We start from the raw sequence: 28,000 nt of genomic DNA, 5'->3' as shown, positions 1-28,000 counted from the left end.
CATCATATTTCTTAACCCACATGTAACTGAACATAGCCTTCTTGATCTTAATATCACTCAAACTTAGAGTTATCTTAGTATATCATGATTTGGAACTTACCTTGCTACACACAGACGCATTGTCTCAGACTCGTATCTTACCCGCTTAACATGAACCATTCATAAAGAGATCTTATCATAAACATGAACACTCAGGATTTGCCTTTTAACTGAAATCCTACTGGAAACCAGGTTTGCCCTGCAGTGCTTACTTGCAACTTTAAAACATATTTTCATGCATACATAATCTTATTGGGTAAACATATAATTCATACATCAGTTTACTTACTATACCTTGAGACACATGTCTCTTTCTTGCATTACTCATATAAACGATTCTACGAATCCCTTTCCGAGTCTTAAGAAATCTTCCGATCTCATTGAGAACTTATTGCATCTTATTGCGCCCGAACTAATGGGTAACTCATATAACTTAACATGAAGATGTGGAACCAACAATACCGTTCATCTGACCATTAATCACCAACGTCGTGGTTCACATGCTCTTGAAACTTTCTAGCAAAACCACTTGCACATATATCAAACATTCTTAATACATTACCGAGTATCCTGTATGATATTGGCTCCATACGGACATTATTGTTCCATAACATGTGCATAATTTCAAGTGTCGCCTCTTGTTAAATGATAACGATACGTGTTCTAAAATCTTCCTTAAAGAAATTTTTCTTAAATTTTGGTATTCCGGTTCTTGGAACGAATTTATACATGACTAAAAAGATTTTATCATTTCCAAAACTGATTGTATAAAGGTGCCACAGAACCACCGGACGAGTTTCTATATTTTGAAAAAGATTTAACAATTCGCCCCAAACTTGTCCATAACAAGTTGATCCTGAAGTTCGTACGTCTTAAGTGAGTTTACTTACGACGTATCTTATCAGTTTCGAAAATGTGTAATTTCCATGAGTTTTAAAATAAGCATCGTTCCCAAGTTCCTTAATACCAATCTTAGCTTTTAAAAGTTATAAAATCATGGCTTGATATGTCTTAACAAGTGTCGTTTTCACTCAACAAGTATTGCATACAAGGGTATGAAGCTCGTTGCATAATACTCAAGAGTTGCATCTCCTTTCGTGATAACATGCTTACTTCGCAAGTGGATTCTTCCTTTCTTATATGGTATACTTATTTGTATTACCACTTATCATAACCATAGAAAATCCTTGAACCTCCTGACGTTAACTTGTTCCTCTTCTTCGGAATACTAAACTTGAATCTTCAAATAATTCTTTCAATTATTACTTGAACATTAATACCTTCTCCGAATACCGGTCATCATTCTTGATGCTTGGATCCTTTACTTGAGTCACGAAAGGTAACCTTCTGAACCTTACATGTTTTCCGTTATCATCATTCATATATCTTGGCCAATTAATATATGGCAACTCTTGTCTTTCTCATCTTACTTACGTAAAGGCACGCACTTAAAACTTTTACCTTAGCCAACACTAATTGATTAAGCATCCATCCTTACTTATCATATTGAGAATTCCTCGTTTGTCTTATGATGCTTCTTGTTAAACTTATGTTACCAACTGAGTATTCTTCTCAAAGATTCTTTCATACTAAAATCCCATGTTTCGTGTTTAACGATTAGCTTCCATGGCGCTACTCTGATTCCCACCGGTTGGCTTAAACCACTACTCTAATCCGATAGAGCAACTAAGACTTCATATCCCTGTTTACCACTTGAATACTAACTTCTTGTAATGTTTTCAAAATCTTTCATGTTGCAACCAACGTCATAACCTTACACTTATCTTGTAATTTCAAAACTCGTGGTAACTTATCTTATACTCATAATACTTGACTTGGGGGTAAACCTTACATTCTTGCTGGTTGCATTCACCTGCTGAGGTATACATATCATACTTGAACTTGGTTCCGAGTAAACTCAAATTCCTTTGACAACTCGTCTTGTACTTGAACATATCTGTCTTAAACATTTAGCCTTTGCATTCTCGCATACTATATTTTGCTTAATCATATCAATGCTTGCTCGTTAATTTTTCCTTTAAAGAAAAACTTCGTAAACTAACGCATGGGTCATTGACGTTGAAAATTTTCTACTATATAAATTGAGTTTAGGCCCCGATCGTTGCTCTAAAATCATAGAACGAGTTGATAACACATACGTGCCATCAAACTTAGACTCTTATAAGTCTAGCCGGCTCTACGAGTGTCGAAGCAAACCGGTTCTTAGAAAATCTCGTAAATTTCAAAATATCGACCTCAATCACCTATACGTGTAAATCTTTTTAAAATCCTTTAAACTTTATAGTTCAACTTCATAATGAGCCTTAGCAAGTCAATTAAGCAAAACATAGGTTCGAGAGATACGTCATAATTCCACATAATCCGTGAACCTTGTGATTCCTCATAACTTTGCACCGCTTTAACTTCTTACTTCATACCTCTTGCATAAACATCTGTGACTTTTCTTCTAGATGCCAGAACTTCTATACTCTTGATCTTGGCTCGTTCTTGATTCTTAACACATTAACTTCCAAAGCTACCTTAAACCGTATCGATTTTGTTGATGGTTGCCCATGTCTTTTTCCTTGGAAATCTTAGGATATGATATGCATTCGTTACTTGATGTCATAAAAGATTTTTCGTCACATAAAAGATTATGGTGAAGACATTTCCCCAATAGTCATTGCAAACCATAGGAACGAAAGGGAAGATTTTATAAAAACAGAAAGTTTCGTCCCAGGCTTGCTATTGGTGAGCTTCTTCAACTCTACTTTTCAGAAAACATTTATTGCATAAAATTATTATTCTCAAGTATACAATGCACATCATTCATTCCTATCATCATAGAATATTCTATAACATATGCATGGCAACATCAACCTTTTTCGATACAATTCTTGGCACGTCGAAAATCAATGCCTTACTCCTGATAACATAAAACTTCATCTTGAATCCTTATCTTCATCCACTACGAATAACTTACCTCGTTACATTGCCACTTACGCAACTTTCCGAGCATACATGTCCTTAACTTCATTCACATATTGCTATTCCTGAGAGCCTGCTGACTCCGTCAACATATGTCGACCTCTTACTACCTTGTAACCTTGTTTGGACATTCTAGAATATCATAAACCCGTTCCAACAACAACTCTTACCGAATCTTTCGGCCATGATTAGATATATATATATATATATATATATATATATATATATATCCAACTTCTTCACTTACGGGTACATGAAGTATCACTATCATCTTACCCGACATTGTCGGAACGTTCCTTCTTAACATGCCTTACATTCCCGGAGGATTCACACTTCTACTTGATTAGTTCACTGGCCACCTTTTGGCACGATCAAACTACTTCATCACATACTTCGTTCCTCCTGGGTCATATTCAGCTCTCAGGCATCCATTCTACTCGTTGAATGTTAAATTGAGTTGATCAGGCTCAACTAACAACAACAACTAGAACATTTACCCTGAACCCAATGGTCCCACTACCTTAGTTGTAACATTAATGACCCAAGGCACGGTCTGAATCGACCTGCTCTGATACCAATTGTAACACCCATACTAAACGTATCTAGAAAGTTTAGCATGGACGTTATTCTTAGTATTGGATACATTAAAATATACAACATAAATTTTTTTCCAAATGAATAATATTTACGTCAAGTCACGTTCGTATCAATAATGATACAATACATCTCATCCATACATAAAAATACATCTTTGATGTCCATAATGTCCTGCAGCGGTACGAACGAACCCTTGAAGTAATATCCATCCGGCTACGAGCATGCATAAACATCCTGCTTATCTGAAACAAATAATGATTGGGATGAGACATAATGTATCAGTGAGTTCCCCTAAATCCTAGGCTATAGGCAACCTCAAGGGGAAACCTACGGTCACCACGTGTCTACATTACAACCTGACGGTTGATTATACGTGTGTGGGGACTTGCATTCTTAGACTGTAGTGCTTACTAGAGCCGTCATAATCATATCCTACTTGTTATAGGCTTCTCATCTATACATGTCATGGCGGTCGAAGGGAACCTAAACCGCATTTCCAAGTGTACGCTTACGTAACAAGGCCTAATATAAAATAACATAGCATATCATGACATGATTCTAAACCGGACGATTAGGGAAACCTAAGATCGTCACCAGTATCATACTCTTTACTTGCTCTAATCCATGCCTTATACTTATCATGTAGCATCTAGTGCTCTTGTTCTTATTCTTAAACATAAATGTGTATAGGTTCATTCTTGCATAATCATGAAACATAATTATAGTCACATCGTGCATAACGTATCTAAGTTCATTCATGGGTTAGCGTTGAACAAACAGTTATTATCTTGATTCATTTTACGGATAGTCCCGGGTGGAGTAACCCCGAGATCAATCCCATATATGACCGATGTACGTACATCGGACTCCCTCGTTGTCGTGCGGGTCCCTTACGGCTTGAACCGTTCCCCTTAGATCGAGAACCTCCCGTATCCCCCTGGCGTGGATAACAAGAGACACGAGCACCTACGTCTTGTTTACGCAGTGACATGCGGGTCCCTTACGGCTTGAATCGTTTCCATTACGAGAACCCCTTGTATCCCCCTGACGTGGATATCAAGAGACATGTCACCTACACTTATTAAGTCATAGTCTTGTCGTACACCTAAGTTAAACATATACATACTTGCTTATTTACCTCGGAACCTTGATCGATCCGATTAGTGGTAACTTATACTTGTTCATACTTAACATGGTGGAGAGAAATAACCTATCAATCCACAACTTACATACTTGCTAAGTCATTCTAGCTCATGTGCGAAGAGATTATCCTTCGCGTCTTACTTACATATGCTTTCATATTCCTATACTTGACATACTTAGGGATTCATGCTATCTTGCTAGTTCTCAACAACTATGTCGAGGCTCTACATCCATTCCCTTTCGTAAATCATAGCTACTCGAGCATATTGCATAACATATCACTCTTGCGTATCATTTATCAACAAGCATTGTTAACGATTTACCATGCCCTTCCTTTGTTTAAAACCTTGTTTGGAATTGTACATTAGGCACTTGGAATTGAGGGGTTTCATAGTTTAAAAAGATACTGCAAGATCAAGCCTCGGATAGCCCTTGCTGGCCACGAAACGAATTGACAACACATGCTATGCAGTCAATTTCGCCAGGCCAAATATTTCTCCGCCAGGCGAAATTTTTCGCCAGGCGAAGTCATGGCGAGCTACTCCAGAGAGCACTGATCCTCAGCTCGCCATGGCGAGCTAAATTCCGCCAGGCGAACTGTAGCAGTCCAGAATTCTGCAGAAAACATGATTTTGCATAAAAACCTCAATTCAAGTGTTCTAATTCATTCTAATCATCCATAACATCATAAAAACAACTTATATCATGTGCATGGCATCAATTAACAATATTTGATCATAAATGATACAAAGGGGTACCAAAACCCTAGTTTTATAAACTAACATAATTCATGTTTTCTTCACAAGATTATACAAACCCAAAGGTAAGTAATCTATCTATGGAACTCACCTAAACATGTTCTTGTGATAGCTCCAAAATTCAAGCAAGCCAAAACCCTAGATTTTGGTCAACTCACTTTCTTTGATCAAACCACCACAATCTTGTTGTTTCTTGCAATCCAAAGCTTCATAATCCTTGCTAGCTCACCTCTAATCCAAAATAAAGCTTCCTCCAACAAACCCTAACTTTTCATGAACTTCTCTTGAGGAGGGAAAGTAATGAAATCAATCCTTCCCAAGCTTCTCAAACTCATAACAACATGAGAGATCATGGCATAACATCTTGTGATGGAAGAAAGAGAATTGGTGAAGAGGTAAAAGAGATGATGGGGGCGTGAAAGAGAAGAGAGAAGGAGGAGAGAGTTGCTTCCCAACTTAGAGAGAGAAAGAAGATTGAAAATGAGATATTTTTGGGGCCAATCCAAATAAATATCCTTACCACGTGCAATTACCCAATTGCCCTTGCCTTATGCGTTTTTAATACGACACTGTTACTTTATCCATGATAAGCTGGCATGTCATAAAATATTTCCTTCACACTTATTTTCCATGAACTTAAATCCTCTGACACAATCAACTGGTAATATACCGATACTGACATGCGGGATATTACACCCCATCGCCTAGAGATCCACCCTCTATGCATAACGCGATGCTAAAACACTATACCACAGACAACCTTTTTCCTCCCTCAACCTCCAACATCATTTGCGAAGTAATTACAAGTTAAACTCCCTAATCCTCTTGACCCATAGACCTCCATCCTACTTTTTGAGACAAATAGTGTCCCAATTTATCCAAGATATTTTCCTAATTTCCTCACTTCCAAAAAAAAAGGTTAAAAATAGATTTAAGGGAACTGAAGTACACCTGGAGATAGGAGAAAAAAACTTCAGAAAAACTAAACGACCACCCAAAGATAAATTTTGACTCTTCCATCCAGACAATCTAGAATTAACCCTCTCAACCAAATGTTGCTAGAAATTCAGTTTTCGGGAGTCACCTCCAATTGGAAGACCCGGGTACATGAACGGAACATGACCAATTTTGCTATTCAGAACAATAGAAGCCTCATTTAACCAACTGTCCGGAACATTAACATCAACAATCATGTTTTTATGAAAAATGACCTTAGGGCCTGAAGTCACCTCAGAAGTAAGGTCTTTAAAGACCGGATATATATTTGCTCAACTTTTATTTCCAACAAGCAAAGTATCGTCAGCGAATTGCAAGTACGAAATACGAACAATATCAGTTCGACCCACCTGGTAGTTGGCGAAAAAGCAAACATTGACAAGAGCATTGATCATAACTTTGAGGTCTTCCGCCACAATTAAGAATCTAAACGATGAAAAGGAGTCACCTTGGCGAAGTCTTCGTTCAATTGGAACTCGTCTGTTACTAGGATAGAAGAGGAAGTTGTAGTGACACATTCCATAATCCATTTACGACATAACCTCCGAAAATTCATCTTGTGCATAACAATGTTTAAGTAGTGTCGGTCAACAGAGTCAAAAGCCTTTTCAAAGTGTACTTTGAAAAGTAACAACTCTTTTTTCAAACGATGAGCCTCGTCAACCATCTAAAATTTGGCTTCCATGAGCAAAAGTTGACTGAGACTCTTAGATGATTGATTCCAAAGTTGTGGCAGATAGTATCTACAAAGGGGATGATGTCTCTGATTTTATGGCTCTAATTCCTTATTGTAGACACTTGTTGATGACTGATTTAGCGAACTCTGATGTAAAGTTTATTATGAAACAAGTCAATAGTGTTGCCCATAGTTTAGCTAGGGAAGCACTAAATCATGTTAGTTTCCAAGTTCATCATAACATTCCACATTTTATAACTGCTTTGATAAATAATGAAAAGCTATAAGATTCTTTCTGTAAAAAAATAAAAATTAAAAACCCAACATTGAACAATCGTTCAACATCTGATTAGGGAAAAATAAAGAATAAATATTGTACAAAGCTAACAAGCAAAATCTTTCCCTTTTTTGTTAACATGATTTTCTAGGAAACACACGGGTTGCACCTTCGTTTGTATTTCGTTTTTACCTTACATTACGTGTGTATATATACATCCCTTTCTTTCAATATGTAGAGAAACGCTAGTTGAATTGATGATATGGGTAACCTCTTAGGTAAAAGCAAAAAGCATGAGCCTCAAGATTCTAGGAATGAAAGAATCTCTTCGTCCAATTTTCCAACTCACAAACCTGTCCCATTACCACTTCCACCAGAAATTACTTCTGGACAAAGTTCAAACACCAAGAAACCTCTCAAGAAGTATTCTTTGATTCAAGATAATTTTACTACTCTTGAACAGGTATATATGTTTTACTAACTTTTATTTTTCTAATGATTTTCTCTATTATTTAACCTCAAATATTAGTAATTTTTAATTAATTAGAATGTTAGGTTATGTTAGAGAAGATAGTTGAACCAATAACCTAACCGTTCCTCTGCTAAATTAACCTATCAAAATTATAATTATTAAATAATCAAGAATTTGTAAGAGTACTTTACATGTCTTCTTAAACCTAACGGTCGTGTTTTTTATTTTGTTGCTTCATTCTCTTTGTTTGTTTTGTTTTTATTTTTTGGTAGTGTTATTTTTATTTTTTTATTTAGTAAAATTTAGGGATGTTCTTAAAATTTGATTCAGAATTTGTATATCAAAATTAGTGCCGATCCAATATATTTGTTGGTCTAAAGCAAATTTAAAGATGAATTTTTTTTTTTGGTACAAAGAAACTTTATATATATATAAATCACAAGTATAAAAAAGTAGAAAAAAATGAAAATATTTTGGTCTACTCGTCTACTATATGTAAAAGTTGTTTACTAATAATAAAATTTTTCCATTTTGATAAAAACAAAAAAGTATATAGATCCGGATACAAATTAAGCTATTAGCAAAGGGTTTGACGATTATAAACTCTTCAATGAAAGTGTTTGTTAATGGAAGTACAAACTTTTTGTCTTTCAATGAAATTAACTGTTAGTGCCTCTGACATGGTGAAGCATGTTATTGTTTGCTTAATTTGTAAGAACAACTTTTTTAAAAGGACACTCTATATTAAGAATCACTAGGCATAGGTTTGGTTTACCAAATTTTATTTTTAATAATTTTTTTAGTGTACACAGTGATGCTTTTGTACACTCTTAATTTATCATTCTTGAGAAGAAAAATCAATATTTTTGAGAAAAAGAAGGGATCTCAACTCATGTAATAATAAAGTAAAAATCGTCATTTTTTATAAAAAAAATAAAATAAAATAAAATTAGGTCTTATCTCTTTTTATGTGAGGCTTGATTTTTTTTCTCATATGGAATGAGTTCGGCCTATCAATTTATTTCAAAATTTCTCACAATTGAATTGTAACTCTTTTAAGCTATCATGCTATTGGCAAAGTGTACTTTATAGAAGATTTTATTTAATTTTCATTGTCCTTTTTTATAGGTTATTGTGGCACTTAGGAAAGAAGGTTTAGAGTCATCAAATCTCATCCTTGGAATTGATTTTACAAAGAGTAATGAATGGACTGGTGAGTTGCAATACATGAACAAAATTTAGTCAAGTGATTCCATCAATGATATTATAAATTATAGGCATGATTAGGAGCTAAAGTTTGCTTTATATGGTTTTGAGGGTTTTGATTATAATCTATATTTTTAAAATCAAATCAACATCAAACCGACGAGTTTGCTTTATATGGTCATGGTTCAACTATTTTAAACTGCTCAAATAAGGATGAAGCCTTGATTGAAATCTTCAAATAAATAGATAGTGGCAATTCATGGTTTGATTTTTAAAACATTGATTATAACTTCAGCTTGAACATATTTTGTTTTTCTCAAAGTGTTCCGTTAATAAGCCAATGCATCCCTTTTCTATTTTTGAAGGCCAAATCTCATTCAACAAGAAAAGCCTGCATGCAATTGGAGATACACCAAACCCATATGAGAAGGCGATATCAATTGTTGGCAAGACTTTGGCTCCCTTTGATGAAGACAACTTGATTCCATGTTTTGGCTTTGGTGATGGTAAGGTCTAGTGTCCTTAGAGTAAAATGAATGTAATTAATGGTTTTTGCAATTCAAGTTATGGCTCAACTTTTACCATTATATATACAGCTACCACACATGATCAAGAAGTATTCAGCTTTCATAGTGATCATTCACCTTGCCATGGATTTGAAGAAGTTTTGGCTTGCTACAAAAGAATAGTTCCAAACTTGAAACTCTCAGGTCATTATTATATCATCTTCACTGTTTTTTAATAGTGTTATTCTTATAATCTTATTGCAATCAATCATTTTTACTATGTTGTAAAAGTTAGGTGTAGATCGCCTTTGTGTCGAAAACTATGCATTACAAAAATCATAATTGGATTATAAATTTATGTGTTGAAAGTTTATAGCGTTTCGATCACGTGTATAAATTTTGATGCACATCTAGAATTATTTGATATATCGTTGAGATAAATCAAGACTAATATCTGTTTTAAGATACACGACTGAAGGAATATAATTGGATTTTGTGTGAAGGACCGACTTCTTATGCTCCGGTGATTGAGGCTGCTATAGACATAGTCGAGAAAAGTCATGGCCAATTTCATGTTTTGGTTATCATCGCAGACGGTCAGGTATATTTAAAATGTTACCTTAGTTAATTTTTTCAACTGTTTGCATATGATTCTGACTTCATATTAATTTGTTGGATTTTAAGGTTACAAAAAGTGTAGATAATGAAATCAGTCCTCAAGAAAAGAAGACAATCAAAGCAATTGTTGATGCAAGGTATACATACTTTTCCAAGCACATACTTTTTTTTATTGAGGAGTGCTATGCATCGTAAGGAATTGTCTCACGATTGCATAGCAAAATAAGTTTAACCACTTACAGTTTTTTCTGGCTGGAATACACGCTGGATGGGGTAAATGGTTAGCCATATGGGCTGGGGATGATTTCGCGTGAAATTTTCACTGCATATAACATTTTCCTTCATTATTTATTTAGGGCCTAATAAGACGCTATTTATTCTTTTCCTATTGTTCTGATTTTACAGTAATTTCAAAACAGCTTCATGTGCTTAATATACATTAATGTTCATTCTTTATTTATGATACAGTAAATATCCACTTGCTATAGTTCTGGTTGGAGTTGGTGATGGACCTTGGGAAGACATGGAAAAGTTTGATGACAAAATTCCGACACGCGATTTTGACAATTTTCAGGTATTACAATAGAACAATAAAAATGTGTGTATCAAGTAATAACCTATTTGAATTCTTATCCGGTATTACTATAATCTATGCCGAACTCTCTATCTATTGAATTAATCTAATGATCGATATTTAAGTGAAGATAACTGTTCATTATTTTTCATCACTTGATCACATTATTTCGGTTTTGTGCAGTTCGTTAACTTCACAAAAATAATGTCTAAAAACACAAGCGCAGCAGAAAAAGAAGCAGCTTTTGCTGTTAACGCTCTCATGGAGATTCCCTTCCAATATAAAGCATGTGTTGAATTTCGAAAACTGGGGTACGATCTTAAACCTTAAACAATTCTATAAAAAATCTTCTTATTAATCATTGATATGTGCGGCATAACAATGCAACTTTTTCTTTCAAGTGATGTTATCTTTGTCTGTGAATGGATAACAGACGTGTAACAGGAAGAGCAAAGAGAATAGTTCCAAAACCATCTCCTGTTCCATACTCTCGGCCTGCACATAGCAATTCAACAACAGATGACCAAAATCAATCTGTAAGTATCAAATCAAATGTTACTATATATTATCTTCACTAAATTGAAGTTGCTTAATGGTTTATGTGATCAATGGAATTATGTAGGCCTGCTGCCCTGTTTGTCTGACCAATGCAAAGGATTTGGCGTTTGGATGTGGACACATGGTGAGCTTATTTTGATTGATTTTATTTTAGAATAATTAATGAAACAATTAAGCTAATAATTGTTAAGATTAAACGATATGTTATACAATATTTTGGAATGCAGACTTGCAGAGATTGTGGATCAAGGTTAAGACATTGCCCAATATGTCGACACCGAATTACTAGTCGTCTTAGAGTGTACAGTGGCTGATAATTGTACAATGCATATCATGCACATAAATTTTTTTCCTTAATTTGATTGTATCTTTAAAAAATTTAGATTCATTATCATTTTATATGTTCAAGGCACTACTAATTCAATTTTACTTTAAAAGTAACATTTTATGTATTGTTATATAATAATATTGTTTCATTCAAAGCAGTCATTTTATGTATCTTTAAAAAATTTAGATTCATTATCATTTTTAGTAGAACGTGAACAATCTTGTTTCTTTATGCCTTTTGCCCCGACAACGGTGTCCACGTTGTTGTCAATTACATCATTTGCAATTGATATGGTTACATGAACCAATCCCTCAATCCACATATTTTTTGGCCAACATATCTTCAAATATTTTGTTGGACTCTTCATAAACTTTGGACAAAAATGTGTAAGTTTTTAGTTTTTAAAGCTTCGTTGGTCTATTTAATCATTCGAGGACACAACTCACTGTATCGCTTCATGAAATGGGCTTTCGTTTCTGATTCAACATCCATCCTTTTCCAATCTTTCTCACTTTAATTTTGGCCATGTGTCTTAAATTATTTGCTCATCCAAAACTTTCCAATGATGTTACGAGAATCACAATAAACTATTTGTTCTGTAGGATTTCCCATAACTGTCCTCTCTTTTACATTGTCATAATTTGTGACAACATACAAACCTTCTTTCAAAACCTTTATGCAAGTGTCTTGACATTCCTCATATTCCTCTTAGAATTCCTCTAATATTTTTGCGGTGTATACATTTCTAGATTGGACAAGCATACGAACCTTCGTCATTTTCAATCTAGGTAGCTTATGTCTTGATTCATATTCAGCTTCAAACTCATTGTTCCGTTTACCATTGATAGCCCTTTTAAAGTGTGTAAACAATTATACCAAATTTAAATCCGACTTTAAATGGTTTTCCAAATCAGCATTAAAGCTCTCACTTAATTTTGTAGATCTCATACCTTCGGTGAATGTTTTCCGAACATAAGTCCATGCCCATTTTTCCTTCAATTGAAAAATCATATGCAACCACAAACCTTCCAAAACATTATGCTCAACAAGTAAAGAGTTCCATGCATTCAAAAATTCATCTCCCTCTTCATGTAGATCTATGCCTCCTTCAAAATCTGAACAAAAATGTGAACTCTGTTGATATAGATGGTTCACATGCCTTAGATGGTTCTGTCTTATATGCCAAGTGCACAATCTATGAAATGTTTCCGGCATAACTAAAGAAATAGCCTTTGCCATTTTGGCATCTTGATCTGATAGAATGGCTTTAGGCTTTTCTCCATTGGTTGGAGAAGAGTTTCAAATATCAATGCTGCCTCAAAAAATGACTGTTTTCCGGTGATTATTAAGTCCAACAAATACTCCCAACGGCCAATAATCCTTAATCCTTATTTTATAAATGTTACGCCCTCAATTGAAACGTTCAAATTAATTATAACTGGAGCGTAAACACAGTGTCAATTCATGGTTCCATCGGTTGAATTTTAAAACATTGATTAGAATTTTGGCTTGAACATATTTTTCTTTTTCAAAGAGTTCGCTTATGAAGCCAATGCATCCATTTTTTTTGAAGGCGAAGTCTCATTCAACAAGAGAAGCCTGCATGGAATTGGTGATAGACCTAACCCATATGAGAAGGCCATATTAATCCTTAGAGTAGTAATTAATAGTTTTTCCAATTCAACTTATGCTCAAATTTTACCATTCATCTTTCATAGTGATCACTCACCTTGCTATGGCTTTGAGGAAGTTTTAATTTGCTACAAAAATATAGTTCCAAATTTGAAGGACCAGTGATTATTGGATTTTTTGTGAAGGACCGGTTATTGAGGCTGCAATAGACATAGTTGAGAATATACTTGGTGGCGTTTTCTTTGTAGATCTGAAGAACATGAATAGACATGCCGCCAGCAGTGGAAAGCTTCTTATGACAAACATGACACTTAAAGTGCTAGGCTTTCTGATGCTGAACCAAGATCTTCTCGTCATCGAATTCATGATTGCAGTAATAACACCAGACCTTTGAAGCAACACGCTTCTTCTTCCTCCCCATCGAAATTCCGATAACGATGCCGCTAGGCCAATTCCATGACCGAATTAATTAATTTCTTCAACTCTTTGCATATGATTGTCAATTTGATGGACTAAATTCATTTAGAAACCATGAACATAACTTTCATTATTTAGGACTATTATGAAACTCTTTTCTTTTCTTATTATTCTGTTTTTAAAGTACTTCATAACTTTCTTATTTAGTGCTCATTCTTTATTTACGATACAGTAAATATCCACTTGCTATTGTTCTGGTTGGAGTTGGTGATGAACTTTTGGAAGTGTAATTAGATATTAACTTAGACAATTACTTGTGTAACAAGTAATTGCACAGTCTAGTAACTAACTATAGTTAAGCTTGTAATCCACTATGTTTTTATGGTAATGAGATTACAACAGCGCATAATAAAAGGATAATATTGTGAAACGATCAAAATTTTCGCTCATTATAGGACAAAAGCCACAATTAATTCAATTTTCCCTTTAGTGTAACATTACATGTATTGTTGTTGCACTATATTCTAAATAAGCAAGGCAAATTAATAAAGTTGTTTCATTCAAGCAATTATTTATTATTTTTCTTGATGTTTAAAAACATTTAACAACAGAAACATAGGAAGTATAAAATCCTAAACTTTTGAGAACAACAAAATGTCACAAATAATGGCTTTCTCTATACTGAGTAAAATCCTAAAGTCCAATATTCCTGAGTGAAGTAAGCAAATCCAAACATTCAGAATATCATATGTAGCACTCCAATTATGAAATCAGTGAGACCTATGTTTCAAATGAAACTTAGTTGCTTCCACATCCATCTTCACAAACACAAAATCCTTGTAACAACACTCTTTAACTAATGACCAGAAACTAGTGCATTTTGACAAAGAAAGTTCTCCTCAGGCTGCTTTTGCAAAAAGAAATTTGCAGCCTCTAACCAACGACGATTAACCAAAAACTTCTTCTCTTGCACAGCCCACCGGGACTCCTTAGTTACAAAATCTGTAGCAACTACATGCGTCACAGTGGGGTCAAGTTTTTTCAAACAAGTAGCTCCTAACCGCTCTGCTATGCTCCTGAGTTTTCGTAAGTCACCACGAAAATTAAGGCTGAAAACGATCACACATCCTCTTAAGACTTCAACTCGAAATGATGACAAAACCTGGAAAACAGGAATTGATAGCACGGATACAAATTAACTTATATTTCAATCAACAAAATGCACGAACCGGAAGAAAGATAAATAGCAACAAGATAACTAACTACCTGTCTCACATCTCGATCAACAAGATCTCCTTGAAGTTCCTACATATCCCCACCACACAGTTTTAGCAACATATCAAATACAACAAACATTTTATCAACAACTTATTGGGCATACATTGAAGAATCTGGAGTTGATGTGTCTTAGCACTTCGAGTATTTTGGCTAGCGCACCATCAGTTTCATTCTCATCAATATTCAATGCACCAAGTGATTTGCATTGGAGGCCGAAGTCCTGACAACTTGAATTGAAAAAGTGGTATCTCTCCATCAATATCAGATTATCTCTGTACTTCGGCCATACCTACAACATTTTCATACATCTCAATAAAGAAGGTGACTTTGGTTTATTGATTCTCAAATAATAAACAATGACATATGAATCATTAAATGGATAGATCTTTAGCACATTTGAATCTATGAACTTCGTCTATAGAGAATAAATTTTAGACGAATGATTCATATAATTCGAAAAAAGTATTAAAATAAAAACACCAAGTTAACCAATAATCAGGAAAAACTACTATATTAAAACCCTCACGCAAGAAAGACAAGAATCGGATATGCTAGTAGTAGTAGTAGTAGTAGTTAGTTCAAGTTAATTGATATGAACCTCAAAATTGAACTTTGAAATGAGAGATAGGGCATAGGAATTACTAATTTAGTTTTTCTTTCATTTGCATTTGATGTTTACAAGAACTAAGAGTGGTAGAATGGCTATTAGTTTTTCAAGGCTATATTCATATGATTGCAGATTTATTTGATTATAGAACTTTGAAATATTATGAGATTACCATCCACATAAATTAACTATCACCAGCTATTCCAATGAGGACTGCCGTGCACTCACCTCTTCTTTGTCATCAAGAATTAAGATAGAATTTTCTGTCCCCAACACAAGATCCAGATCTTTCACGTTCTTTTGAGTCCCATCATCTCGAGAAATTACCTTATCTTTGAAGTATACCCCTTGAGGATCAAGCAGCCTGGCCATCTCTAATGAGTACTGCCGATCACCCATGGTGTAGATGTACATTTCAAACATTTCACTTGCTTCTTTAAGAAATGTGCGGAAAAAGGGCCTCAACTTGGTCATTACTTGCACATGCTCCAACATGAAGAGGCTACCTTTAGAGATATCTATTGTTTCATCATATACAAGTTCAGAAAGGCAGCATATATAAAAAGCCAAAAAAACTCAGAACATCAAAGGTGAAATCAAGAAAGAGTAGTAAGAAAATGCACTCATGATGATGAAACATATAAATGAGTTTGAAATACCCTAATTTTACTAAAATGTAAGAATTTGAGTAAGCATTTCTATCTATTTAAAAACTTATTGTCGATATAGGAGGAGATGTAATTTTGAGGACATGAATCTACTCTATATATGACTTATGATGTTCTATGTGATGATGTGCAGCTTGGTACTTGCAAATGCAGAATAATACAATGATATCTGTCTTTTAGCAGCCAAAGAACATGAACAACTGTTTATTCTGCAAATTTTTCAGTGTAATCGAAAACAAAGAATGCATAAAGCTTGTTGCATTTAACAAACACAACTGCAAAGTGCAAACCAAGAAAGCTGTATAATGCCAGCATTTCAGGCTTTCAGCAAAAGATGAAAAAAATTATAAGATAGAGGTCTCGCTCTATGACAGTAAGATAAGTTACAATGAAAAAATAGATGAACTTTAACGTGATAAAAACGAAAAAGATGAGGAAATGCATTAAATCAAAACTTCTAATAAATACTAATGATGACAATTACCAAAAGAAAAGGTGCATCGGTTGGCATATTACCTTCTAGAGAATCTGTATGGGTTTTTAAATGCATTTCTTCTGGGCTCAAACGATGAAGGGAAGTGGTATTTAGCAGTGTGTGATCTAAGTCCAGAACCAAGCAAAGTTTTCTATGATTTAATAAATTCTGCACGTCTCTGCTGCGCACTCTAGAAATTTCCTTATCATCAAGTTTTAGTCCCTAAACATACAGAAATCTCCATATTTAATAACTTGTTGCTTGGATAAATTATGCAGAATAAATAGTTGGGTTGTGTATAAGATAGGATACAACAAGAATTCAAAGGTACAGACAAAAGAATTTAAACAATCTTATATGAAATTTGTTTGGATCAATAGTGCTAAATTCTAGAGTGTCCCAATTCTGACTTACAACAATGACCTGAGCTCATCAAATCCCTCATCAATAACAGCACCTTGCTCGAGTGGTCTTGGTGTTCTTCTAAGTTACCGAAAAATATGAGGATGTCATAAAAAAAATTGTAGAACAAACTTACTCAAAAAGGGTCTTATGACTTCATTCATGACTTAAAATGTAGTGGGAACTTTGCAAGTTCATAGGGAATTACGGTGTTATGGATTCGATTTAAAGATTTGAACACAAGAACAAATTTAATTTGTAATGCCTTATTGGTACTTCTATAGGCTCAATGTTTATATTTACTTATGGAACTTCTTTGTTGCAGTGCGGTTAGCATGTACAAGGACCGACACTACCTATTGCCATCCTTAACCATCCATTCAGCTGTATGCTTTTATAAGTAGTGCTATAGGCTCGTAGCAATACTTGTTAGGCATGATCACTGACTCAGGAATTAGCTTTTTAATAAATATTTCAACTTGATCTAACAGTCATTAGAAAATAGCGACATGCGGCAACAACAACTATCCAAATCTATATTATTAGTATATAGCCAATTTTTACCTTGTGTATATAGCCAAATGACACACCAGAATCCCCATCCACCTTTTGCCCACAATGTATACAAATGCCTCCAAATGATCCAGGATGCATACATCCATCTACATTCACAGATGATACTCCAACAATTAAGTATTAATATAGAGAGAGTGAGAGAGAGAGAGAGAGAGTTACAACATTTTTAAGACAGAGTGACAAAGTTGTATGTGATTCATAATCATATTTTCACAAACATTTGGAAGAGATTTTGCATAATCTAAGAGCCTTTAGAAATAAATTTACGGTATTGTTATACAATGGACTAAAGAAAAGGTAGTATGAGGTGTGAAATATTTGATTGTGCAATATTGTGAAATATTTGATTGTGCAATGGACTAAATTTACGGTATTGTGAAATAAATTTTGCATCATTAGTTCATTTCTCTATAAGAAACAAAAGCCTCTGTAAATAAAAAATCAATACTGTTTAATGATGAAGTAAAAGGGGAAAACCAGTTCAGTAAAATCAAACAACATATATATAAGAATGCAAGTCTAACAAGCTTAGGTTGTACCAATGAAATAGTTCAAAAGAGCATTAAGGCAAATAAACTAACATCGTTTCTTAAAAATGTATTGGTTTACTTGCTCTAAAGGAGAAATTGTGTGAATAAATTTTTGGCAAAGTTACATGTACCTGATATGGGATTGAATCTTGTTCCTAGCAAAGAAAATGAAAGAAACAACCACAACAATAAAATTACCTAATTTTTGTTCCGCGGTTCCTGCTGAAGTAGACGCCTTAGTTTCACTGGTGCTATCAGACTTGAGTCTTTTAATTCTAATTAAATTTGTACAATAAAGTGTAGCAGAGTGAAATTTGATCAGAAAACATGAATCAAAGAATACATTATAGTCTCTTAGACAAAATCAACATAAATAAGCAAAAAATAATAGGAACCATAAACCATATTTCTCCTAATATGTTGATGCTAATTGGTTCACAATGCCACAGTAACAACAAGAATCAAAGTGGTTTCCTAATAGGTGGAGATCAGCTACATGGAACATGTCTAAAACTAGGCCATTTGAGTCCAGATATCTGTCAATAGTTTGACCAATATAATTTTTATATATTCCTTTATGCTTAAATGATTCACAATTCCACAAACCAAAAAAATAAGTTTTCATACAGCAGGGAAGATACATAAGCAAACCATAGCTAAAAACATGTTGTCATTTGACTTAAGAAGAAATGACATAATTAGGTAATATTCATTTAATAGTATAATTGATTGTGGACGTCGTAAGGACCCCATATCCAGAACCTCGTTTCAGAGTTCCTTTATCTCGTAATTAATAAAGGCAATGCCTTAAATGTACTTAAAACTTGCATGACAATCTTTCACGAGGTTTTGAAAACAAGAATAACTCTATCAAAGTTGAGACCACTACAATAATAAACATTGTTCACAAATCACAACCTAAGCATGAGTCCCAAATTTTCAGATAAATTCATTTATATAAGCACCACAGTACTCTATATCTAAACAATGTTTAGTCCTCTCACAAATCACAACCTAATATGAATTATTCACACCTACTAAATTTCAATAAATTAGTAAAATCAACTAGGCAATAGCTTAACTAATACTGTAACACATGTAATATGAAATAGGTGATGAGAGCACCTGGAATCTTGGCTTTCAGCTTCTTCATCGGACGATGAGTTGTCTGAACCATCATCATCTAGTTCATCCTCAAGCTTTTCAATGAACTCATCAGTACTGCCAGATGAATCGGTACTATCAGGAAATTCTGTCTCATCATCACTCATATCTGTATTACAGCCACCCAACAAAATCAAATCAGAAACAACATCCATAATGAAGAGACGACAAAAACCACAATTCATTGGAAAGTAAAACAAGGTATATCAATCAACTAGAAAGCTGGCCCAACAAAGTCAACACAAGAAAGCATATAAATAGAATTGTAACAATTGATAACAGAAATCAAGGTACATATACCAAAAAGCGATCAGTCATCAAAGAAGGAACCGCATGATGCTATACAATGTCTCGGCGAGGGATGCAACACCTTATATCAATAGGGAAATAATGGAATGTTTAAGTCCCAAATCAGATGAAATTACTCGATGAAGCACCTAAGTTGTTAGATTCTTTGGAATTCAACGTAGTTGGCAAACATACATCCAACTTTAATTAATTCATGGGATAAACTATCAGATGAAATTCAATATTAATTCAAAGTACTTTCAATGAATATGAGGAATTTCAATGAGGAGAGGAATTTCTTAATCTCAAATTAATAATGATATACAAATTCTCGGCGAGGGATGTAGTATGGGATACTCAATGAAGTAACTAAATTTCGAAAATCTTATCAATCGAAAATCTTAGAACGGTCAAAAAACTTATCAATCGAAAATTTCGCAGAAGTAAAAATCAATATAAATTTAAAGGACTGCATATGTTACAGAAACACTATGACTATAAACTTTGAAGTATGAAATTTGTTAATTCTTCGCATAATACCTTTACCCTAAGGGGATCACCAAATTCCAAAGATTGCTTTTCTTTTCGTGATTCGACCGCCGGGAAACTCTCTGCATACAACAAATTGAAAAGAAGAAAACCACATATTCATATTTTCTCAAATCAAGATTAAACTTAAATCATTCCAAAGATTGCTCGAAAACTATTGAAAAATCAAAAAACAATATGCATCAAACGATATTCAAATTTCATTCAACCATTGAAACTGCATTTTATTAAGAATGTATTCAAATTTTCACCTTTTCAATGTTAAGAGAATCAAAACAACAAGGACCATAAGCGAAGATCATTCAAACACTGAAACTGCATTTTATGAAGAATGTGGGATTGAAAACGTGATTCATTGTAATATCAAGAATTGCACACAGATACTGAAAACGCAAAGAAAAACAATCGGAAATACCAGTGCTCCGGAGAAGAATGGTATGGTGAATGATGTTGGCTTCTACGCGAGAATGCAGAGACGGTTACGGTGGTCCGGCGAGTGACGGTTACGGTGGTCGGAGAATGGCGCGGTTAGTTGAAGTTATGGTGTTGGAGGGAAAGTGTTTGATATTCGATTATTTGAACGTCGTGTTCGTTAACCGTTTTGAGGGAAATCCAATAATAACCCAACCGGTTCAAAATAAACTCGCCGGTTCACTCATCTTTTCTTTTTACCATTCACAATCAAAACCAACTTATTTTACCATTCACATTTAAAAACTTTTTGATTAGATATAGAAATTAAAATTGTAAATAAATAAATTTAAATTGATGTAATATTAGAACAAAAAATACAAAAAATTATTATATTTAGGGTGGGAATAGGTTAGGCTTGCTTACATGGACATACGGCCTAACCTGCAATAAATCCTTGTCAGGACTTGATTTTTTTTTTATTTTTTAATAGAGAAGGATTAGGTTTGTTCAGAAGGATATTTAAGTAATAAGGCCAAGCCAAATGCCATAGAAAAAGTCTTTTAAATCTATCAGGTCAGCCTACCTAAGTAAATATAACTAATATTATTTATTAGTGATATATTATATTATAATTTGAACTTTGAATTAAATTAGAATTTTTTTTTTGAAAGAATTAAATTAGAAATTTGTTAGCATTTTCAGTTAGTAAAATTCACTATAAAAATCATGTTAAATATCAAAAGAGTTTAATATCATTTATCTTTTTAGTTTGCGAGTTAATTTTCAACTTAGATAAATTACTTATTCAAATGTGTTCAAATGACATAAGCTTTTAATCGGATTAGTAGTCCATACTAGACTTTCAAAAGATCAGATTCGGGCAAAAGGAAATTGTTATTCTCACTTTAATTTTTGCTCTCACACACCACGAAAATATAAAAATAGCCCCACAACAATTAACTCCCGCTCGGAATATGTTGTTGTGTAGCAATTTGGTATTTTCACAGTGTATGAAGAGCAAAAATAAAAGTAAGAAGAGTTGCTTTCCAGGAAAAAATAAGTTTATGATAGGCCCAAGTCAGACTTGAGCCTTAAAAAAATTTCACAAAACAAACTTTTACAAAGCCTAACTCAGCCTAACATATTCGTACCCCTATTCATGTCTCTTCATGTATAAGTAGATTTTTAGTTTTTAAATTAGTGAATGAAAATAATTATTAATAAATGTGACACTAGTAATCATTTTTAAAACCATCTTCAAGGTAATTTAAACTCGATACTTTAAGATTACCATGCTAAATTTTTACTATAGATGAAATACATGTTAGAGTACGTAGCCTAGTGCATGGTGTTATGCGCTCTAAGCCAAACAATGCCTTATATGTGTAACTAACTCCTGTCAAAAAAAAAAAGTGTAACGAACTCTGCTGAGTCATCACAACGAGTAACTAAATCATATCACTAACTCTTGTCAAAAAAAAAAAAAAGTGTAACGAACTCTGCTGAGTCATCACAACGAGTAACTAAATCATATCATATTCTAATAAAGGAAAGAAACAATTCTATGAATTCTCAGATTTTAACTTAATCTTTTGCAATTATCAAGAACCACAACAAAGCATTGAATCGAAATTGTTGAAATTTAAAGAGAGAAGGGTAACTAAGATGGCACTAAGATTTATTCTGGTTCAGTGGCATATCCTATCTTGTTACCTATATCTAGTCCTCATGTTTAACCATGAGATTTTCATCCACTAAAATTGAATCTAGATATATAAAGATGGGAGAGATGAACTCACTAATGTGGGATGGGAACAAGGAGCTGGAGTGTACTCTCCGCCGACCCTGCCCCGTTGACATCCCCTGTCGGATCTGAGATCTTTGGATTTACAATTTACTGCTGAAATTCAAAGAGTTAACATATCTTTAGTAAACTTTCCCCTGTCGGATCTGAGATCCCCTGTCGCAAGACTAAAATGGTTGCGACATTTTTGCATTTCTTCTTCCGACGACTTCCAGTTTCTAAAATTTATCCCCATGTTTTTCCCTCAATCTCTATCATTTTCAGCTTTTTTTCTTCAATTTATTATTTTGTGGGTGCAAATATTCAAAATTTGAGAACGACCAAACTAAAATAAGAAATCATATTACCAAGCACAAAAAATGGGATCCTTAAGTAATTCAATCAAGGGATTCTTTATTACACTTCTAAGTTCTGTCACGGCCGCATGAAGCCAAAAAAAAAAATCAAAGGAAATAAGTGACAAATATGAAACATTTTTTCAATGTTGAACACTTCTAAAATAAAATAAGAAATCATAAATAAGTTCAACTTTCGTTTCAATTTGGTTAGAAGTTGTGAGAACTACTTGTAGAATATAATGCGAACCAACCATAAGATTCAACTCCTTAATCATAATGCAAAATGTAGATTCTTGTGTATGGATCATTGAAGTTATTCTAAATTGACAACTTTAATCGCATGAAATTTCAAAAAGTAATGTATGTGTCTAGCATGTCAACCTTCACATACGATGACCAGATTAATAATTACATATTTATTAGTATATACGATGACCAGATCTTGAAAATACATTAACGAAATAAATTGTTTGTACATAGATTATTTCAAGTATCAAATCAATGTAAGCGATTGCGTGCGCGCAAGTTATAACTTTTTGTTGTGGAGGTTGTGATTGAATTCTCTGCAACTTCTTCTGGAATTACAAAGTCCGGATCATCAATGCAATTCACGTCGTCAGGTAAATCAGTATCTATAAATTGAGACCAATCCAGATAATCAGTAGTATCGAAATCCGAATTTGAATCCTTTAATTTTTCCATGCTGTTTATCTTATTAACCAGTGTTAGGAGCATTTGATGGTTCAACCTTTCATAGTCCCTGCATGATTAACAAACAATTCTCTATTTTTTTTGTTGTTTTTATCACTAAAATTGAAATGAGTTTTGGATAGATATAAAACTTTGATATGAATGAAACGTTTATTGCTTGTATACTTACCTGTATGTGACAATTGCATACATAAGTTGAGCCGAAGCAGCTACCATAAAAAATAATCGGACCTTGTTTATTATCCATGTTTGTTGCTCTATGTCGTCATTCGTTAAACGAATAATGAATACTTCCACAAAGAGAGCAACACAAAGCTCTGTAAATATAAAATCCATAACATGTTATGTTTAACCAATAATTATTTCGAGGTTTAAGAAACTAAAGACATAGTTTGCGAATTTGGCTACTCTAAAGTGAGTTGGAGAGTAAATGAGAAATTTAAATGGTTGACGAAAAAATCAATGGTTGATATTATATGTACATGCATAACAAATCATGAATGATTACAATATCAACCTTTAATTTTCAGGAGACAAACTCCTTGTTGGTATACTTACCAATATAAAGTAAGGGTCGAACATTGTAGGTTTGCTTCGTGCTAGTCAACATAAAGATGACAAAGATTGATATCGCATAAATGAAGAAAGCTTTAATCACTCTTGATTCAATCAACATGGCATTTTGCAAAGCAAATATTTTATCCAAAGCAACAAACATGGTAGCCTGTTTCGCCTCAAAAGTTTCCTATAAAGTTTAAGTAGAGATAAAGTATAAGTAGATGTTCTTAATCGAAAAAATTATTAAGGATGCATGCGTATAAGGATTGAAAGCCCAGAAACTATAGTTGCAAACCTGAGCAGATAATATTGTTTTTGAATTTTCCATTAACCGATCGTGAAGTCCTTGCATCTGTTCTTGACGTCGTAAAAGCTCTTCTTGTTGCTTATGTCCATATTCAGAAAAATATTGTAGGCTTTTCCTACATTTCATCAATTATGAGATTAGCACTTTGCATAAATATGATTTATGAATACAAATTTACAACATTCAACCAATCTTACCTGCTTTCCTCTAGTGCTTTGAATTGAACCTCGTTCAACGAATTTAGTCCCTTGAGTGCTGTGGATTGTCCGTCTAAAAGTTCTTGTTGTTTTTCTAAGGAAACCCCTGCCATATTTCCAATATCTTCAGCTTTGATTTGTAGAGTGTTCATCTTTGATGACATAGTATCTCCAACTTTGATTACTTCATTTTCAATCTCAATTGTTTCATCTCTTAACTTTTCTATTTCTTTTCCCAAATAACTATAAGATTCTTTGAGCAATGCTACCCCATCCTCTAACTTCCTCTTCATGTCTTCTTGACCTTCTTCTAGTTGCGATTGTGATGCTGCAATTTTTGTAGTTTGTTCGTAAACACTTTCGGAATGCCTTAATACCACATCAATATGAGTTTCAACATTCTTAACAGTTTGAGCAACTAGCTCTGTGTGACTATTAACCAATTCAAGAGAATCAAAAATCTGTCTTGAGCCTTGTAGCAAATTATCTGATTTTTCTTCAATGCTATCTAACTTGTCCTCGACATACTGAGCCGAACTTTTCAATTCAGTCACAAGTCTCTCAGTTTCATGCTTGAATGCATGTGTCCTGTAAAAGTAGACAATAAATTATTCAAGTTGAGACAAAAACACCACTTCTTAAAAAAAATGAGATATATCACTAAGCGCTTTTCGTTCACGATTTTTTCTTTTTTCTTGCATAGTGCAACAAAAGCATAAAAAAATCAAATAAAGAATTGACAACTAGTTTGGTAAAAAGCAAATGCACTTAACTGTAATTGATAACAAATGGAGTTGGTTTCGAGGTAGAATTCAAGGTAAACCTTATGAGCAAGATCGTCTAAGTTTCTTAGGCATGTCGCAATTGATGTTTTCGTGTCACAATGAGGAAAGGAAACCCTTCCAGAATCCCTTTGAAAGCAATCACTTAGATGCCAAGCCAATCTCGACCTTTTCTCATCAGCAGCCAAAATCTCGGAACATCCAGCAAAAAGATGTTGATAAGCATTTTGCCAACAAGTATTTGATCCAACCATTTTGTTCTTAGCATTCTCTATTAGCTTCATTCCCTTTGGATCGTTGAAAGCCTCGATTGAGAACTCGGCACTTGAACCTCTAAAACTTCCTTGGTTTCCATAAGACCTATCATTAGAGTGAGTCTCCTTATTTGATGAAAACCAACCCCATGATTCACATCTTAATGAGAAAGAGACCAATATAAGAACAAGAATATGAAATCTAAGACCCATTTGAGAATTATCACACTTTCAATTTGAAGTTCCACAGGTGAAGATTAAACCTGCATCAAACAAAATTGTAAATTAACAATATTTCAACATGCTAACCAAATATGTATGAAGAAAAACAAGACACATACCAAATATTTTTATATAAGGAAAATATATGCAATGATTTTTCCAACAAAGTGAAAGTTGTTTTCTGTGAAATGGACCTAACAATAATGTATAAGTTGTTCACGACTCTTCAAAGCAGTGATTAACTTCGGTTCATAACAGAGGGCTAAAATTCAACTTAGAACAAAAAAAGCCTAATTAAACCTCATTCTGATTTTCCAATTAGAGTAAAAATATATAAATAAAAACTATATTAGTTGTCCTTATGTATCTCTTTAATGAAAACAAAATCAAAATTTACCTTGATCGGTACCAAAGTATTGATATCGTTAAATATCAAACAAAGTTGAAAGGTGTCGGTGAAAAAGAATATATTATATAAAGAAAGAGAAACTTGGGATTCAAGGTCAGTTAACAAAAAAAAAAAATGGAACTTGTGATTCAAGAAATATAAAGTGTGGTCAAAAGTAACATTTTTTTTTTATAAAGTCCAAAACTAAGTCATAAAAGCATGATATTTTTCCTTATTTTAATTTTATTCTCTCAGCATGACATTTTTCCGAAGTCATAAAAGCAAATATTTTTTATTTGATTTGAATAATCAATTAATATTAAAATAATTTACATCACTTGGAAGGAACTTTCATCCACTGTAAATATAGTATAAAATCAAAGTATTTTATGTACTATTGAATTATGTATAAAAATACAAAGAAAATGTAAATATAGTATAAAATCAAAGTATTTTATGTACTATTGAATGATGTATAAAAATACAAAGAAAATATCTGTGTAAAGAGAATGAGTTCCCAATATCCAATGTGAACATGTTAAAGGATTTTATTTTATATACAAAGTAATGTCAATATTTAAAAAAAATAATGTTTTGAAGATTTTGATCGAAATCGACTGTTATATTTCAAAAATATATTTTGATATTTTATAAGAGTAAAAAGTATTTTTTAAAAATATAGAAATCCAATTTCTATTCAACGATCACTATGTGCTGACTCTCAAAATACATGAATTATAGAATAAATTATATCATTGATTGATATTATTTTTTATCCAATCATTATCCTTGGTATTCTTCCTCAGAAAAAAATATTATCATCATTATTAGAAGATAGATTTCAATGGCCAAATAACAAGTAAATTAACGTTACGTACCCGTTGGTGTACTGCTATATCCAGAAAACAACAAGAAGAAAGTACAAGAAAAAAAACAAAGAAGGAACTTTGAGGACAATGAAAGATTGAGATGAAACAAAAATAAAAGAATTTCAAGCAAAACAACAAAAATATTCAAACCTGGAAATAAGACTATTTTGCAGTAAAGTTCATCATGATGCAATTGACAAAACTATACGTTCAAAATCTACACCCAACACTGAAGAAGAAAAAAAATACAACATAGAGAGACATACCTGTAGAGAGAATGGAATGGTTGAATTGTGAGAACATAGAGAGTGTTTTGTTTAGAGAGTTGTAAATGATACGTCGTTTCGTGGTGTGTTGCCAAATGATCAGTTGCAACCCTTCTGATTTGTGTCAACTTGCTCTACTTTAATTGAAGTCTCCTAATTTAAACCAAATTATTATTAATTTATTTTTTAAAATTAGAGAAAATAGGATATTCACCAAAATATCATTTTACATTGTCATCGAATAGCAACCGTGTATTATGTTAAATCACCCATATATTTTTTTTTTGTTGTACAAATCAACCATGCTTTAATAGTATTTTTTTTTTTTTTGAATAGCCAATATTATTAATACAAAGTACAAACAATCCCATGAGAAAATGAGAATGTTGTCAACAGAGGCAAAACAAATTCCCATGCTTTAATAGTATATCTAGAAATAATTGATTCTTTTTAGATGTTAAAGTAAAATTAATTTACATCGACATAACATACCCATTAAGAGTGGTGCTAACAATACTCTCTTTTTAAAACTCTCTCCACCATTCACCTTTGTATTGGCTTATATTGG

General features: G+C 33.3%; 3 protein-coding genes and 1 pseudogene across 5 annotated transcripts; 1 reads left to right on the top strand and 3 right to left on the bottom strand.

The window, feature by feature from the left end:
- Window positions 1-7,647: 7,647 nt before the first annotated feature.
- On the top strand, window positions 7,648-11,837 carry LOC146948815 (E3 ubiquitin-protein ligase RGLG4-like). Its single transcript, XM_085745008.1, has 11 exons — window positions 7,648-7,937; window positions 9,075-9,159; window positions 9,518-9,658; window positions 9,749-9,862; window positions 10,162-10,259; window positions 10,343-10,413; window positions 10,745-10,850; window positions 11,034-11,161; window positions 11,284-11,386; window positions 11,473-11,532; window positions 11,636-11,837. Exons 1-11 carry the CDS (start codon window positions 7,737-7,739, stop codon window positions 11,720-11,722), a joined length of 1,194 nt encoding a protein of 397 aa, XP_085601134.1. The 5' UTR covers window positions 7,648-7,736; the 3' UTR covers window positions 11,723-11,837.
- A 62-nt stretch (window positions 11,838-11,899) lies between these two features.
- LOC146948814 (protein FAR1-RELATED SEQUENCE 4-like) lies at window positions 11,900-13,789 on the bottom strand (annotated as a pseudogene).
- Window positions 13,790-14,345: 556 nt separating this feature from the next.
- LOC146948813 (RNA polymerase II C-terminal domain phosphatase-like 4) lies at window positions 14,346-19,593 on the bottom strand. Its single transcript, XM_085745007.1, has 8 exons — window positions 19,447-19,593; window positions 18,520-18,596; window positions 17,780-17,877; window positions 16,855-17,035; window positions 15,899-16,188; window positions 15,167-15,352; window positions 15,052-15,090; window positions 14,346-14,947 (listed from the first exon to the last, which is right to left on the bottom strand). The coding sequence occupies exons 1-8, from the start codon at window positions 19,590-19,592 to the stop codon at window positions 14,642-14,644; spliced, it is 1,323 nt and encodes a 440-aa protein (XP_085601133.1). The 5' UTR covers window position 19,593; the 3' UTR covers window positions 14,346-14,641.
- Window positions 19,594-23,178: 3,585 nt separating this feature from the next.
- Window positions 23,179-27,544, bottom strand: LOC146948812 (protein GAMETE EXPRESSED 1-like). 3 transcript variants are annotated; one of them, XM_085745004.1, is made up of 7 exons: window positions 27,433-27,544; window positions 25,425-25,950; window positions 24,652-25,239; window positions 24,443-24,569; window positions 24,148-24,334; window positions 23,759-23,906; window positions 23,179-23,638 (listed from the first exon to the last, which is right to left on the bottom strand). In XM_085745004.1, exons 2-7 carry the CDS (start codon window positions 25,898-25,900, stop codon window positions 23,377-23,379), a joined length of 1,788 nt encoding a protein of 595 aa, XP_085601130.1. In that variant the 5' UTR covers window positions 25,901-25,950; window positions 27,433-27,544; the 3' UTR covers window positions 23,179-23,376. The 3 variants fall into 3 exon arrangements, with proteins under 3 accessions (XP_085601130.1, XP_085601132.1, XP_085601131.1); XM_085745006.1 differs by lacking the exon at window positions 27,433-27,544 and adding an exon at window positions 26,029-26,140; XM_085745005.1 differs by lacking the exon at window positions 27,433-27,544 and having other exon boundaries at window positions 25,425-26,016.
- Window positions 27,545-28,000: the final 456 nt, after the last annotated feature.

The sequence above is a fragment of the Medicago sativa genome, chromosome 2 (genome assembly GCF_051527215.1).
Source record: "Medicago sativa cultivar Bolivia chromosome 2, Bolivia_mono, whole genome shotgun sequence".
Classification (NCBI taxonomy): Eukaryota; Viridiplantae; Streptophyta; class Magnoliopsida; order Fabales; family Fabaceae; genus Medicago; species Medicago sativa.
Note: the sequence above shows the minus strand (reverse complement) of the source record. Positions and strands in the feature narration are given on the sequence as shown.

Excerpts from the sequence above, each read along its gene's own strand:
- LOC146948812 (XM_085745004.1), bottom strand. The coding sequence starts at position 25,900 with ATGGGTCTTAGATTTCATATTCTTGTTCTTATATTGGTCTCTTTCTCA. Across the intron at positions 25,240-25,424 it reads TCCATTTGTTATCAATTACA|GACACATGCATTCAAGCATG; the intron begins GTTAAGTGCATT and ends CTACTTTTACAG. Across the intron at positions 23,639-23,758 it reads TATGCAATTGTCACATACAG|GGACTATGAAAGGTTGAACC; the intron begins GTAAGTATACAA and ends TTAATCATGCAG.
- LOC146948815 (XM_085745008.1), top strand. The coding sequence starts at position 7,737 with ATGGGTAACCTCTTAGGTAAAAGCAAAAAGCATGAGCCTCAAGATTCT. Across the intron at positions 10,414-10,744 it reads AAAGCAATTGTTGATGCAAG|TAAATATCCACTTGCTATAG; the intron begins GTATACATACTT and ends TTTATGATACAG. Across the intron at positions 10,851-11,033 it reads GCGATTTTGACAATTTTCAG|TTCGTTAACTTCACAAAAAT; the intron begins GTATTACAATAG and ends GGTTTTGTGCAG.
- LOC146948813 (XM_085745007.1), bottom strand. The coding sequence starts at position 19,592 with ATGAGTGATGATGAGACAGAATTTCCTGATAGTACCGATTCATCTGGC. Across the intron at positions 18,597-19,446 it reads GCTGAAAGCCAAGATTCCAG|AATTAAAAGACTCAAGTCTG; the intron begins GTGCTCTCATCA and ends AAATTTAATTAG. Across the intron at positions 14,948-15,051 it reads TTGATCGAGATGTGAGACAG|GTTTTGTCATCATTTCGAGT; the intron begins GTAGTTAGTTAT and ends CCTGTTTTCCAG.